Source organism: Lissotriton helveticus, chromosome 12, assembly GCF_964261635.1.
Source record: "Lissotriton helveticus chromosome 12, aLisHel1.1, whole genome shotgun sequence".
Lineage (NCBI taxonomy): Eukaryota > Metazoa > Chordata > Amphibia > Caudata > Salamandridae > Lissotriton > Lissotriton helveticus.
The window spans coordinates 23,129,158-23,142,524 of NC_136073.1; the positions used below are offsets into that span (position 1 = coordinate 23,129,158).

The following is a 13,367-nucleotide window of genomic DNA, read 5'->3' on the forward strand; positions in this document are numbered from 1 at the left end:
TCCACCCAACATCCCGCCAAGGCAAAGGCCTATGTCCGCAGAGCACTTGCTCTTATTGCAGCAGGAGGTAGTGGTGATGCTGCAAAAGGGAGCAATCGAGCAAGTGCCGGTGGGAGAGGAAGGCACAGGGGTATATTCCCTGTACTTCCTTATTCCAAAGAAGGACGGATCTCTCAGACCCATTCTAGATCTACGCCCCCTCAACCTGTACATACTATCGGAACATTTCCACATGCTTACACTGCAACAGATTCTTCCCTTGCTAAACCAAGGAGACTTCTTAGCAACCTTAGATCTCAAGGATGCGTATTTCCACATTCCACTACACCCGTCACACAGGAAATACCTCAGGTTCACTATTCAAGGCAGGCACTACCAGTTCAAGGTCCTACCCTTCGGAGTCACAACAGCCCCGAGGGTGTTCACCAAGTGTCTGGCGACAGTAGCGGCGCACCTCAGGAGGCAGAACATCCATGTCTACCCCTACCTAGACGACTGGCTCGTACAAGCCAAGTCAGAGCAGCAGTGCGCCGCGGACATGTCAACTACAATTCACCTTCTTCACGATCTGGGTTTCTCCCTAAACTACCCAAAATCGCATCTTCAGCCGGCACATGTCCGGCAGTTCCTAGGTGCAACGATCAACACCCTGACGGCCATGGCTCAGCCAAACCAAGTCAGGATAGACAGCATGCAGGCCCTGATCCAAAGGTTCAGGCCACAACACTCGCTTCCAGCGAGAGTGTTTATGCAGTTGATAGGCATGATGGCCTCCTGCATCTTCATAGTCCCTCACGCACGGCTACACATGCGCCCGCTCCAGGAGTGTTTAGCGAATCAGTGGACACAGGCTCGTGGACAATTGACAGACCTAGTGTTGGTTACCAGTCGGGCATACAACTCTCTGCATTGGTGGACTCCACACAACCTTTGCAAGGGCCGACTGTTCCAAGAGCCTGTGCCGCAGATTGTCCTGACAACGGACGCATCTCTCCAGGGATGGGGAGCTCATGTGCTCACTTACACAGTGCAGGGACTATGGTCAACGCAGCAACAGAAGATGCACATCAACTATCTGGAACTGATGGCGATCTTCATGGCGCTCAAGTCCTTCATTGTACATCTGTGCAACAAGGTCGTGCTAGTCCGGACGGACAACATGACCGCGATGTACTACATTCAAAAGCAGGGAGGCACCCACTCGCCACAGCTGTCTCATCTGGCTCAGAGCATGTGGAAGTGGGCCATTCAGAGGAACATTTTCCTCATGGCAGAACACCTCCCAGGAAAGGACAATCAGATGGCGGATCTGCTCAGCAGGTACAGCCATCAAATGCACGAGTGGGAGTTACACCCATCTGTCCTCCACCCGTACTTCCAGCAGTGGGGTCATCCGGAGATAGACCTGTTTGCCACAAAAGAGAACGCAAAATGCCAACACTTTGCCGCCAGGTTCCCTCACCCACAGTCGCAGGGGAATGCGATATGGATGAACTGGTCAGGCAAATTTGCGTACGCTTTTCCGCCAGCCCCTCTAATACCGCTGGTCGCAAGAAAGCTAAGGCAGCACGAGATGACTCTCATCCTAGTTGCTCCAACGTGGGCGCGCCAAGCATGGTACACCACGTTCCTCGAACTCTCAGTGGTGCCGCATCAAAGACTGCGTCTCACGCCCAGTCTTTTGACGCAGAACCATGGAGAAATTCAGCATCCAGATCCGCAACAGCTCAACCTGGCGATCTGGCTCCTGAGGTCCTAGAGTTTGGGTACCTTAACCTGCCTCCAGAATGCATGAGCATCATCAAGGAGGCGAGGAAACCAACTACTAGAGCATGCTATGCTGCAAAGTGGAAGCGTTTTGTCATCTACTGTACAGCCAATGACATCAACCCGCTTGATGCATCTATCCCCAACATCATCTGCTATCTGTTGCATCTTTACAAGTGCAATCTGGCGTACACTTCCATTCGGATACATCTATCCGCCATAGCGGCTTATCTTCAGAACAGGCAGCACCTCTCTGTCTTCAGAGTGCCCGCCATTAAAGCCTTCCTTGAAGGTCTGAAAAGAGTCATTCCCCCAAGGACACCGCCAGCTCCAGTGTGGAACCTCAATGTCGTCCTCACCAGACTGATGGGACCACCATTTGAGCCACTGCACTCGTGTGAACTCCAGTTCCTTACGTGGAAAGTAGCTTTCCTTATAGCTATTACGTCTCTGAGGCGTGTCAGTGAGCTGCAGGCGCTCACAATCCAAGAGCCATTCATTCAAATTCATCCAAATAGGGTAGTGCTACGCACTAACCCCAAATTCCTTCCGAAGGTGGTGTCACAGTTTCATCTAAACCAAACTATTGACTTACCAGCATTCTTTCAAAACCCGCAAACGGTGGCGGAAAGAATGCTCCATACCTTAGATGTACGGAGGGCGTTGATGTACTACATAGACAGAACACAACCCTTTAGAAAGACAAAACAACTCTTTGTTGCCTTCGCACCACAACACAAAGGCAACCCAATTTCCAAAGCAGGGATAGCCAGGTGGATTGTTAAGTGCATCCAGATATGTTATCACAAAGCCAAGCGCACTTTAACAATACCCCCCAGAGCGCACTCCACACGCAAACTGGGGGCATCCATGGCTTTCCTAGGGAACATTCCTTTAGAGGATATTTGCAGAGCAGCCACGTGGGTCACACCACATACCTTCACGAAACACTACTGTGTTGATGTGCATTCCAAGCAGCAAGCAGCTGTAGGACAGGCTGTTCTCAAGACACTTTTTCAGGTTTCTGCAGCTGGCACGGGCAACCGCCGCTGATGGAGGGACTGCTATGTATTCTATGCTAAGATATGAATTTAGCAGCCCACATGCCTCGAACTGAATATGCTACTTACCAGTATGCATCTGTTCTTGGCATGTAGGGCTGCTAACATTCATATCGCCCGCCCTCCTCCCCGGTGCCTGTCGCAGCTGCAGATATACTATTGTATTTATTCATTAGCATGGACATCCTTTACACTTTTCACTCCATCTTCTGCCACAATGGCGAAAAACAATCTGGGGATGGAGCCGATGCCCATGCGCACTGTAGTCCAGGGGAGGAGCCACCTATCTCAGGATACTTCGAAGACTCTTCCAGGACAACAATGTGCAATCATCCGAGCCCAACACTAGGCGGCGATCTAATGCTAAGATATGAATGTTAGCAGCCCTACATGCCAAGAACAGATGCATACTGGTAAGTAGCATATTCATTATCCAATACAGGATACTCTTCGTCATAGCAGGTTGTATTCTGGGATTAACCTGAAAATAAGAGGAGGGCCATGGGGAATACTCCCAGTGTCGAAAGGAGTCTCCCTTGAGGTAAGAGAAGTGCATTTCATGATTCCCTTAGTGGCAGCTGTAGGGGCATATTGAACAATTTCTTTAATGCAGTAGTATCCGACTGTTGCAATATGACCTTCGGTTGCCCTAGAGCAACAGGAGTACATTACAGAATTCTGCCAGTGGTAGAACAAGCGCTTTGCTGGCACCGCCCCTTATGGTAAGAGGACTGCATGATGCCCCTTGTAGCATTATATTGCACAATATCGTGATTGGCAACAATTGTATTTAGGAGTCGCCCACCCTGTGCCACTTACCAAATACTGTCCTTGTTTTTTCAACCAACAGGAAGGTAAAGAGCCCGACTATTCAGAGTACAAGGAGTTCAAGCTGACGGTGGAGAACATTGGTTACCAGATGCTGATGAAGATGGGTTGGAAGGAAGGGGATGGATTGGGATCTGATGGCCAGGGCATCGTGAACCCTGTGAATAAGTAAGAATTCATCCTAGCGTTACTCCATCTAAAGCTGCATCAGTGCCGTGACAAGAGGTTGAGCAATTATGTTATTTTGTTGTCAATCATTTAGTTTCAGGTACTTTGCACACAAACGGCAGCAGGAAAGTCAAGCTTGTTGTAGTGTTTTTGCTGTGGATATGGACAATATGCGTGCCTGTAATGAGAGACTTCTGTTTGACGATAACCAGTGCACCGCTGTTCCCCATGTGTGCACTTGGAGTGGTGATGGGGGGTTCAAAACCACTCTATGTTTGCTATGAGACCTGGGCTCTTCTTTAGTGAATTAAAGTCCTCATTGTTCATATCAGATTCTTCTTCTTCCATCTGTAAAAAACTTTGGGCATGCATGTGGAGTAGTGTGGCTCACTGGTTAGAGGCGGCAGACCCGGGAGCAGAAGTCGGCCCGGGACCAGGGTTCAATTCCTGACGCGGCAGGGTCGTGGACCTGGGTCAGCGGACTCGATAATTCTCGCTTCGGTGCTTACTCTAATTAGTGGTCCCACTCGGCAACTCTGGGCATTAGCTTGCCTAATTGTAACCCCCTGAGTACCCCGGGGTTGAGAACTCAGTAACAACGCGAGGTGATGTTGATACACGGTTGGTTTAATAGCACCAAAGAATACACGAGTACAACAAAGCAGAGGGGCAAATGATGCTTGGCGGAGCCGATGATAAGGGCGTCCAACCGTCCTCTGCACGACTGTCGGTCCCGACAGCCACCCAACAGAGGACACCGTGCTAAGCAGTGGCCGACAATGCCACTCGAACTGTGGAATGGAGGTTAGGGAAGGCGCACTCTCTATTTCGTCCTCTGCATAGATGCCGGTCCCGACACCTCCCAACAGAGGGCAAAAAGAATGGAGGGAAAGCAAAAGGCAGAGCCCCAATGTTCGATAACCCTCGAACGGGGAAAGTCTCTCTGCGTATTCGAGTTCAAGTCACTCGACTACCCTCGAGCGGGGACTGGACTTGTTGGCGCTTCAAAATGCGCGAAAGTAAAGCTCGAACCCTCGAGCGGGGACTGGGCGTGTTGGCGCTTCAAGTGCGCGAAAGTAAAGCTCAAACCCTCGAGCGGGGACTGGGCGTGTTGGCGCTTCAAGTGCGCGAAAGTAAAGCTCAAACCCTCGAGCGGGGGCTGGGCGTGTTGGCGCTTCAAGCGCTGAGTTTAAGGAAGGCTCGAACCCTCGAGCGGGGACTGGGTGTGATGGCGCTTCAAATGCGCGAAGTGGAGTAATGCTCGAACCCTCGAGCGGGGACTGGGCGTGCTGGCGCTTCAAGCGCTAAGTCAGGTACTGCTCGAACCCTCGAGCGGGGACTGGGCGTGCTGGAGCTAGCAGCGCGTAGACTATGAGGTGAGAGCAAACTCTCCAGAGGAACCGCTCACCTGAGGTAACTCACGGACTCCACGGCGGACTCGAAATATCCGACAGCCGCCCCCATCTCCCGGTCCGTTTTAAGTTGTTTCTTCCGTGTGCCTGCCTCGCGCAGCATGACGGGAGTTGTAGTTCCCGCCAGAGGTAGTATGGGGAGTGTAGTCCTGATACGGCGGGAACAGCGCTGTCAGTTACTATGCCAAGTTCCGTGTCCTAACACTAATCTCTTCAACGGCCCCATCAACGCCGGGGATGCCTGGCTTCACCTTGGGGACTCCAAGCAGGGACCATCTCACAGGGAAAGCCAGGACGGGTTCCCCAGCGTTATACAGCGCCAGGAAACCTACGGGTAGCAGTGCGCTTTACAAGCTCAAATACATTTACATTTATGCCAGTCTTCCTGAAAATTGTACAGAGGCCTAGGCTTGTGGCCTTTAGTTTCCATTTCCAGGTAAAGACAGATTCTGCGTCACAGGCTGGCTTCTACGATGTTCTTGACTTAGTGTGTGAAACCCAGAACATAATTTCATATGTAAAATTTTCTTTTTGAAAATAATGTAAAGAAATCAGGTCTACAAAATGAAATGTATTTTAATTTTTTTTCGGACAACCTCTAATTTTTTTACGACTTATAACACATTCAACTCCGAAGATCCCATTTTAACTCCCTCTCAAAGAAGAAAAACAAAGCACAGAATTATGCATGTTGGCACCACCCTTTACGTAGGAGAATATTGACATGGCGCCTTTAAGGAATACAGGCCTCCACTAAGACAAAACGCCTAGCCACGTTTGTTAAGCAGGAGTATTATTTGCTCTGTAAAATCATTATTATGTGGGTCAAGAATTGATGAAAGTGAAAGCTGGAGTGAACTCATCTGAGGATAGCATTGTCAGGCTGGGCACTGTGCAACACACTCCTAGTTGGTCCTTTGCTGTCATCTAAGGAGATGCCATACAGATAGAACAAGTCTCCGGGCAGCGCTTGAATGCCACAGAACAAGGAAATACCCTTTGACCTTGAAGTCATACAAAGCTGAAGTGCTAAGAGAGACATGATGTCTATGGCTCTAAAATTCTTGATACTGTGATATGCTTGAGAATACCTCAGAAATGCATTATCTGGTTAAACATTGAGAACTTTAGTAGTGACCTGTTCAGCATTAAGGCACACTTCACAATGAATACTGAGCTGTCACTTCATGCCAAGCTCAGCTTTATTTAGTGAGAGGTGCCAAAAAGGAAAATGACAATGAACCTTCATCTGGGCATAGGGTCTTTCTGACAACTGCATGTGTGTTGAGTTAGGGTGTCATACATTTACAGGGACTGTTATAATGAACTCTGGGCAGGGACGTCTCTAGAGCCGCATCGGGACTTTTCTTCCTCCAACAGAAAGGGTCATGTTTCAGTACCTAATGCTTGCTAATGCTACTGGTTTTGTCCGAGCATGCTGTTGTGGGAATCCAAAGACTGGGGGTGGGGGGGAGGGGGATGGAGGCTTATGCTTTGATGGATAGCGATGGTGTTTTTGTGGGCTGGATCGAGGTCATGCTCCTGCTCCGGTATTGTGATTAATTATTGAAGTTGGCAAGTACCTGGCACTACTTCTGCTCTTGATGGTATGTTGTTTTGCAGGGGTGTGACTGCACGTGACGGAGCAGGCCTTGGCATTGATCGTCCAGCAGAGCTCTCCAAACACGATGATGAATACGATGCGTTCCGTAAAAGAATGATGCTGGCTTACAGGTTCCGACCGAACCCCTTGGTAAGTGCTTCTTAAATTTGTACATTTCTTTATCCTACACTATTGCCACCGCATTATCCTTACAGGTTCCGACTGCGCCCTTTTACGTGGAGCTTAAATCTGTACGTTTGTTACCACTGACACGTTGACACTAAAGCATCCTTGTTTCCAGTTACATCTGCATTGGGATGGGGAGCGGGCATTTGCAGGCACGTAGCAGCAGTGGGGTTCAGGGCCTTCCAGTCACATACACCACTCGGATTTCCCATCCTCTGCACACCTGTACTTCACTGTTTTTGGGGTCTTCATCAGCACATTCACCATGTGTGCCTATGTTATGTGGTCAGTCACACCTGCCTTGATGTGCTAGACTTGTCACTGGGAGTCAGCATCCACCCAGGCTCACTGCACCAGCCTCCAACCTTATATTAAAGGTATTCCAAAGTTTAATGCATCTTTTCATGATTTGCTAAACTGGTCACACAGAGAAATTTTATAATAAGTTGCCTTTAGACTTAGCATTGGTTGAAGCAAGGGGTGGGCTGCAGCGTGTTCCCTGGGGCTGGCATCCCACACCCATCAATTACACAGAGAATGACACAAGCTTTTTGGATTCCGAGGACCGCCATTTTGGCAATGTCAGCCTTTCTAACCTGTCGAACAATCGCCAATTTCCCTGTGGTTTTCCCCTGTAGGCGGGGAAAATTCCAGCACCTTGGCAGGCTTTCTAAGGATGGCCATAAACTACGACACTTCCTCTGGGAGGAGCCTTGCGGGTATTTATTTCCAATTCTGGGTATCCAGGACACTCTAGTTTTGTGCCAGTAGAGTGGGTACAGTTGATCCTGGTGCTACCACTGGCAGCAGCACAAGCATTCTTCCTCCCTTACCCACAGACCAAGCCATTTTTACCTACTCCTGATGGGTCACTTGCAGGCTGGGCGAGCTGGAGTGGAACATGACTTTCCCATTTGGCGCATTTGAAGGCTATGAGGACGGACCGCAGGGTCCTGCAGATCCGAAATGTCAACTCCTTACCTTTGCAGGAGCTTCACTTTTCCTGTTCCTTCTGCCTCTTCTGATACATCTTCTGTCTGTACCCTCATTCTACAGCAAGTTGTCTTTGCAATGCTGGGTAAAGAAGCAACGAAGCTCGTGTAGGAGCATGGGATCAGTCAGGGATGTTACTCCTGCTTTGAGCTCTGTCCCATTCCTGACCTTTGGGTATTGAACACCTTCCTCCACTAGGAACAATTCAAGCTGCTGACCCTTGCACAGGTTCTCTTGGTTCTGAGGGCTGGGAGACTGGATGGTATCCGTTGACTTGGAAGACTCCTGTTTGCCCAACCATCTGGATTCTTGCAGAGCTTTGAGCTTAGTACCAGGAATGCCAAATTGCTGACCAGCTTTTCACTAGCTATAAGGGTACTAAAATGGAAGAGGTGATTCAGAAAATGATGCTTTCTGATGGACACTTCTAACTGCAGATTCCTCACCTTTAGAATAACCTGCAGGTGCCAGACTGGATTTGAAAAATTTCTTAGCTTAACACCTGACTGCTAGTAGGTGTCATATCTGAAAGAAACAGGTTAGTATTAGATTCCTTACCTTAGAATATCCCCAGTCGTCAGACTGGATCCGGAAACTTTTGCGTAGCAGTACCCTTGCGTGTCGGTAGGTGTCGTCTGCGGCTCCCCGTCCGTCGTCGGCGTCGTTGGCGTCGGGATGATGTCGCCGGAGTACTAGACGCCGCCCTCGCGCGCTGACGTCAGGTCCCTATTTTTTCCGCGCCAGCAAGCGCCTATCCGGAAAAAGTGGTACCTTTAGTCAATTTTTTACTTACCTTTTTCGATCATTTTTGATCTTTCTTCGAAGTCGAACGACTCCAACGGTGCTGGTAGGGATGCCAGGGTTTAAGCACTGAAGGCATTCCTCCCCTCTGTCCGGGGGAGTGTAGTGCAGGTGTTCACGGACAACACCACCGCCATGTGGTACTGCAACAAACAGGGCGGGGTGGGGTCGTGGACCCTATGCCAGGAGGCTCTGCGCCTCTGGCAGTGACTGGAACATCAGGGCGTGACCCTGGTGCTTCGACACCTAGCAGGTTCCCTGAACGCCAGGGCGGACAAACTCAGCCGTCGGTGCATGATGGATCACGAATGGCGTCTGAACTCGGACGTGGCCCAAGGCCTCTTTCAGCAGTGGGGAGAGCCTTGGTTAGATCTATTCGCCACAGAAGAGAACGCGCAATGGTTCTGCGCGTTGGAATTTCCAAGGCGGCACTCGCTCGGAGACGCTTTTCGTCGCGAGTGGAGATGCGGTCTGTTGTACGCCTTTCCGCCTATACCACTTCTGCCCAGAGTGCTGAAGAAGATCAGGCGCGACCGGGCCGAAGTCATCCTTATGGCTCCTGACTGGGCACGGAGGTTCTGGTATCCCGAGCTACTCAGCATGTCTGTCGATCCCCAGATTCGTCTGCCCCTTCAGGAGGAACTTCTGTCGCAGCAGCAGGGGACGGTCCTCCACCCGAACCTGTCCAGCCTCCACTTACATGCGTGGAGATTGAGCGGCGGCAGTTGAGGCCATTTGACTTGCCTCCTGAAGTCTGTAATGTGATTCTGGCAGCCAGGTGTCCCTCCACAAAATAGGTATACGCCTGCAGGTGGAACTAATTTGTGGCATGGTGCACAGCAAAGGCTGTGGATCCCCTTTCTGCCCCTCTTTCAGAGGTTCTCCTCTTTCTCATTTCTCTTGCCCAGCAGGGCTCTGCTCTGGGCACTCTAAAGGGCTACCTCTCTGCCATTTCCGCCTTCTTAAGGCTACCTGATCAGCCCTCTTTGTTCAAGTCCCCGGTTGTAAATAGGTTTTTGAAGGGCATCACTCATATGTTTCCTCCAGTTCCTTTTGTGATGCCTCAGTGGGACTTGAACCTTGTTCTTACTTTTCTGATGTGCGCTCCCTTTGAGCCACTTCATAACTGTCCTCTTCGCCTCCTTACTCTGAAGACCGCTTTCCTGGTTGCCATCACCTCTGCCAGGAGAGTGAGTAAGCTCCAGGCCCTTTCTTCTCAGCCTCCTTTCCTTTCAGTCCATCCGGACAAAGTTGTGTTGCGGACGCGACCCTCTTTCCTGCCCAAGGTAGTCACAGCCTTCCACATCGGGCAGTCCATCACTTTGCCCACCTTCTTTCCGCCTCCGCATCCCTCGAAAGAGGAAGAGAGGCTCCAACGTCTGGACCCAAAACGTGCGCTCTCCTTCTATTTGTATCGCACACGCCAGTTCCGGGTGGATGGCCAACTCTTTGTTGGTTACGTGGGCGATAAGAAGGGACGGGCGGTGCACAAACGAACCATTTCTCGATGGGTCGTCTTGTGCATCAAGGCTTGTTACTCTTTGGCTCGAAAGGAGCCTCCTGTGGGGCTTCGTGCCCATTCCACACAGGCCACGGCGGCTACTACTGCCCTGGGCCGGGGAGTCCCCTTGCAGGACATCTGTCAGGCGGCTACGTGGGCCTCGCTGCACACGTTTGCAAGACACTACTGCCTGGACAGCCAAGTCCGGAGAGATGGCTTTTTCGGCCGTTCCGTTCTCCAGGACTTTCTGGTGTGATCATTGGTTCGCAGACCCACCACCGGGGTTGGTATTGCTGGGGTATCTATTCTAAGGTAAGGAATCCAATACTAACCTGTTTCTTTCAGATGCAAAAGTTACTTACCTTCGGTAACGATATATCTGTAAGAAACAGTAGTTAGTATTAGATTCCTTACTGCCCCACCCATCCTCCCCGTTCTGCAAACCGATATCTAGGGTTAAGGTCATCCCCTTTCAGGGCCCTAGTTTCATGGCACCAGTGTTGGTTTTTATCATGGCTCTGCGTTTCTGGCGCGGAAAAGCTGTGAATAAGAACTTGACGTCAGCGCGCGAGGGCGGCATCTAAGTACTCCGGCGATGTCATCCCGGCGCAAACGACGCCGACGACGGACGCGGAGCTGCAGACGACGCCTACCGACGCGCAAGGGTACTGCTATGCAAAAGTTTCCGGATCCAGTCTGACGTCTGGGGATATTCTAAGGTAAGGAATCTAATACTAACTACTGTTTCTTACAGATATATCATTACCGAAGGTAAGTAACTTGTGCGTTAGGTGTCCCCCCAGACTCTGCTCCACCCTGAAAGTGATGACTGGAGCTGCATATAAGCACCACTCAAGTCCTGTGATAGGTCGTTGTTGTGGTCCAAGTCTTAGAGTAAGTCAAGGAAGGAACTCAAGAAGTCCAGTTTGGCATCGTTTCAGCCTGTCCACTTTCATGGTGCCCTGTGCTGTTGCTCCCGGTCCGCTACTGAAGAGCTGATCATCGGGTAGGTGATCAGCTCTTTATAGGATTCTCTGGGGCAAAAAAAGACAAAGCTGCGCAAAAAATGACTTTTGCCAGTTGGATACTCATTTGCATTAAAATCTGCTATGTGACTGCCAAAAAGCTGCCTCCAGAAAGTTTGAGGGCTCATTCCACAAGGGCCCAGGCTGCTACCACATGCGTTAGCATGCAGAGTTAACTGGCCCGGATATTTGTAAGACTGCAACATAGGCCTTAGTGCACACGTTCGCGAAGCACTACTGCCTTGACAATCTGAAAGAAACAGGTTAGTATTAGATTCCTTACCTTAGAATATCCCCAGGCGTCAGTCTGGATCCGGAAACTTTTGCGTAGCAGTACCCCTGCGCGTCGGTAGGCGTCGTCTGCAGGCGTCCCCTGCGGCTCCGCGTCCGTCGTCGGCGTCGTGCGCCGTGATGACGTCGCTGGAGTATATAGACGCCGCCTCCGCGCGCTGACGTCAGTTCTTCTTTTTTCCGCGCCAGTTAGCGCAGATCCGAAGAGCAGTACTCCGGTCTTTTGACCAAGTTTTTGGTAAATTCCTAATTCTTTCTACGGTGCCGGTAGGATGCCCGGTTTCAAGAGTTGCGACGGGTGCGACCGCCAGATGTCGGTCACCGACCACCATCGACTCTGCCTCCGGTGTCTGGGCGCGGACCACGACGTGGAGTCCTGCGTCGACTGCCGGGCCTTGATAGTAAAGCTAGACGGGAGCGGTCCCGCAAGCTGCTCGAACTCCGAGTGTCGGCCCCGCGTCGAGAGCGGTCCCGGTCTGGTCGGAGGTCGAGGGAGCGGTCGAGGGAGCGATCGCGGAGCCGCCATGAGCGCTCCGGGAGTCGCCACCATTCCTCCGGTTCATCAGGTAAGCGCAAGAAGTCGGGGCGTCGTCATCGTACCCCCGACTCCCCCCGACGCCCGCGTGATGTGGCCGGGGGTTCGGGTGGCCCCACCCCCGCGGGGGTCGCCGACGCCGTCTGCCCCATACCCGTCGGTCCCTGGGGAAGGCGCGTCGCGCGAGGAGATTGAGGAGTTCCTCATGGCTATGAGGGCGATGTCTCCTCCGGCGGGGCCTACGGCGCCTGCGGGCCCGTCGGTCCCGTCTGGGGGCCCGAGCGGTTCGGGTGCTCCTGCCCCGACGCCGCCGGCGGCTCCGGCCCCGGCGCCGCTGGGTCCCTCAGGTTCGTCGCCGGCTGGTCTACCGGCCTCTCCGGCGCCGATTCCATTGGGCCAACCCGTGGTGCCGCCTCCGCGCGACGCCGTGGCTCCGCCGTCGGGTCCGGCCGGCGTCGGGTCCCCGGCGCCGCGCGGCGCCACCCCCATTCCCTCTCTGACTCCTGACGCGGAGTCGGACCGGCATCGTCCGGCGCCGTTGGAGCCCGTTGGCTCCGAGGAGCCGGTCTATGTCATCGACCCAGACTACGGCGATGAGGACGAGTATGGAGAGGGTTGGGAGGGGTCTGAAGACCCTTTATCCCGTGCCTGCCAGTATGATGTGGACTGGGTAGGTGACTTGGGTGATGCCAGTGGCCTGGACGAGTCGCCCAACCCTGGGTTTGTCTCGCCTTCCCCTGTGGCGTCAGAGGCGGGGGCTGCCTATTCGGTGGTCCTGATGAGGGCTGCCAAGGCCTTGCGCCTTGAGCTCCCCGTCGCTAAGGTCAAACCTAACATTCTAACCGAAGTGTTTAAACCGCAGTCATGCCCTCAGGAGCCTCTGCTGCCGTTTAATGAGGCCCTGACGGATGTCCTTTTGGGCACCTGGTCCAGGCCCGCTTCCGGTGCACCGGTTGACCGGAACGTTGCCAGGCGTCACCGTCCGTGCTCGGACGATCCTGCCTTCCTCTCCACCCATCCCTCCCCGGAGAGTCTGGTGATCCAGGCCTCCACTTCACAGTCCGCATTCCCGTCGGCCCCGCCCGATCGGGAATCGAAGCGATATGACCAATTTGGCAAAAAGGTCTTTTCGTCTTTGAGCGCTGGACTGCGGTCTTGTAATACCGCGTGCCTCTTGGGCCGCTACACCCACTCCC

At 52.3% G+C, this 13,367-nt stretch overlaps 1 protein-coding gene across 1 annotated transcript in view; it reads left to right on the forward strand.

Annotated features, from left to right (window-relative positions):
• Positions 1–13,367, forward strand: part of SUGP1 (SURP and G-patch domain containing 1) — a 117,375-nt gene that overhangs the window by 96,913 nt on the left and 7,095 nt on the right. Inside the window, exons 12-13 of the mRNA XM_078670808.1 lie at positions 3,679–3,824; positions 6,860–6,989. Of these exons, the coding sequence (XP_078526934.1) occupies positions 3,679–3,824; positions 6,860–6,989 (276 nt within the window). The remainder of the gene's footprint in view (positions 1–3,678; positions 3,825–6,859; positions 6,990–13,367) is intronic.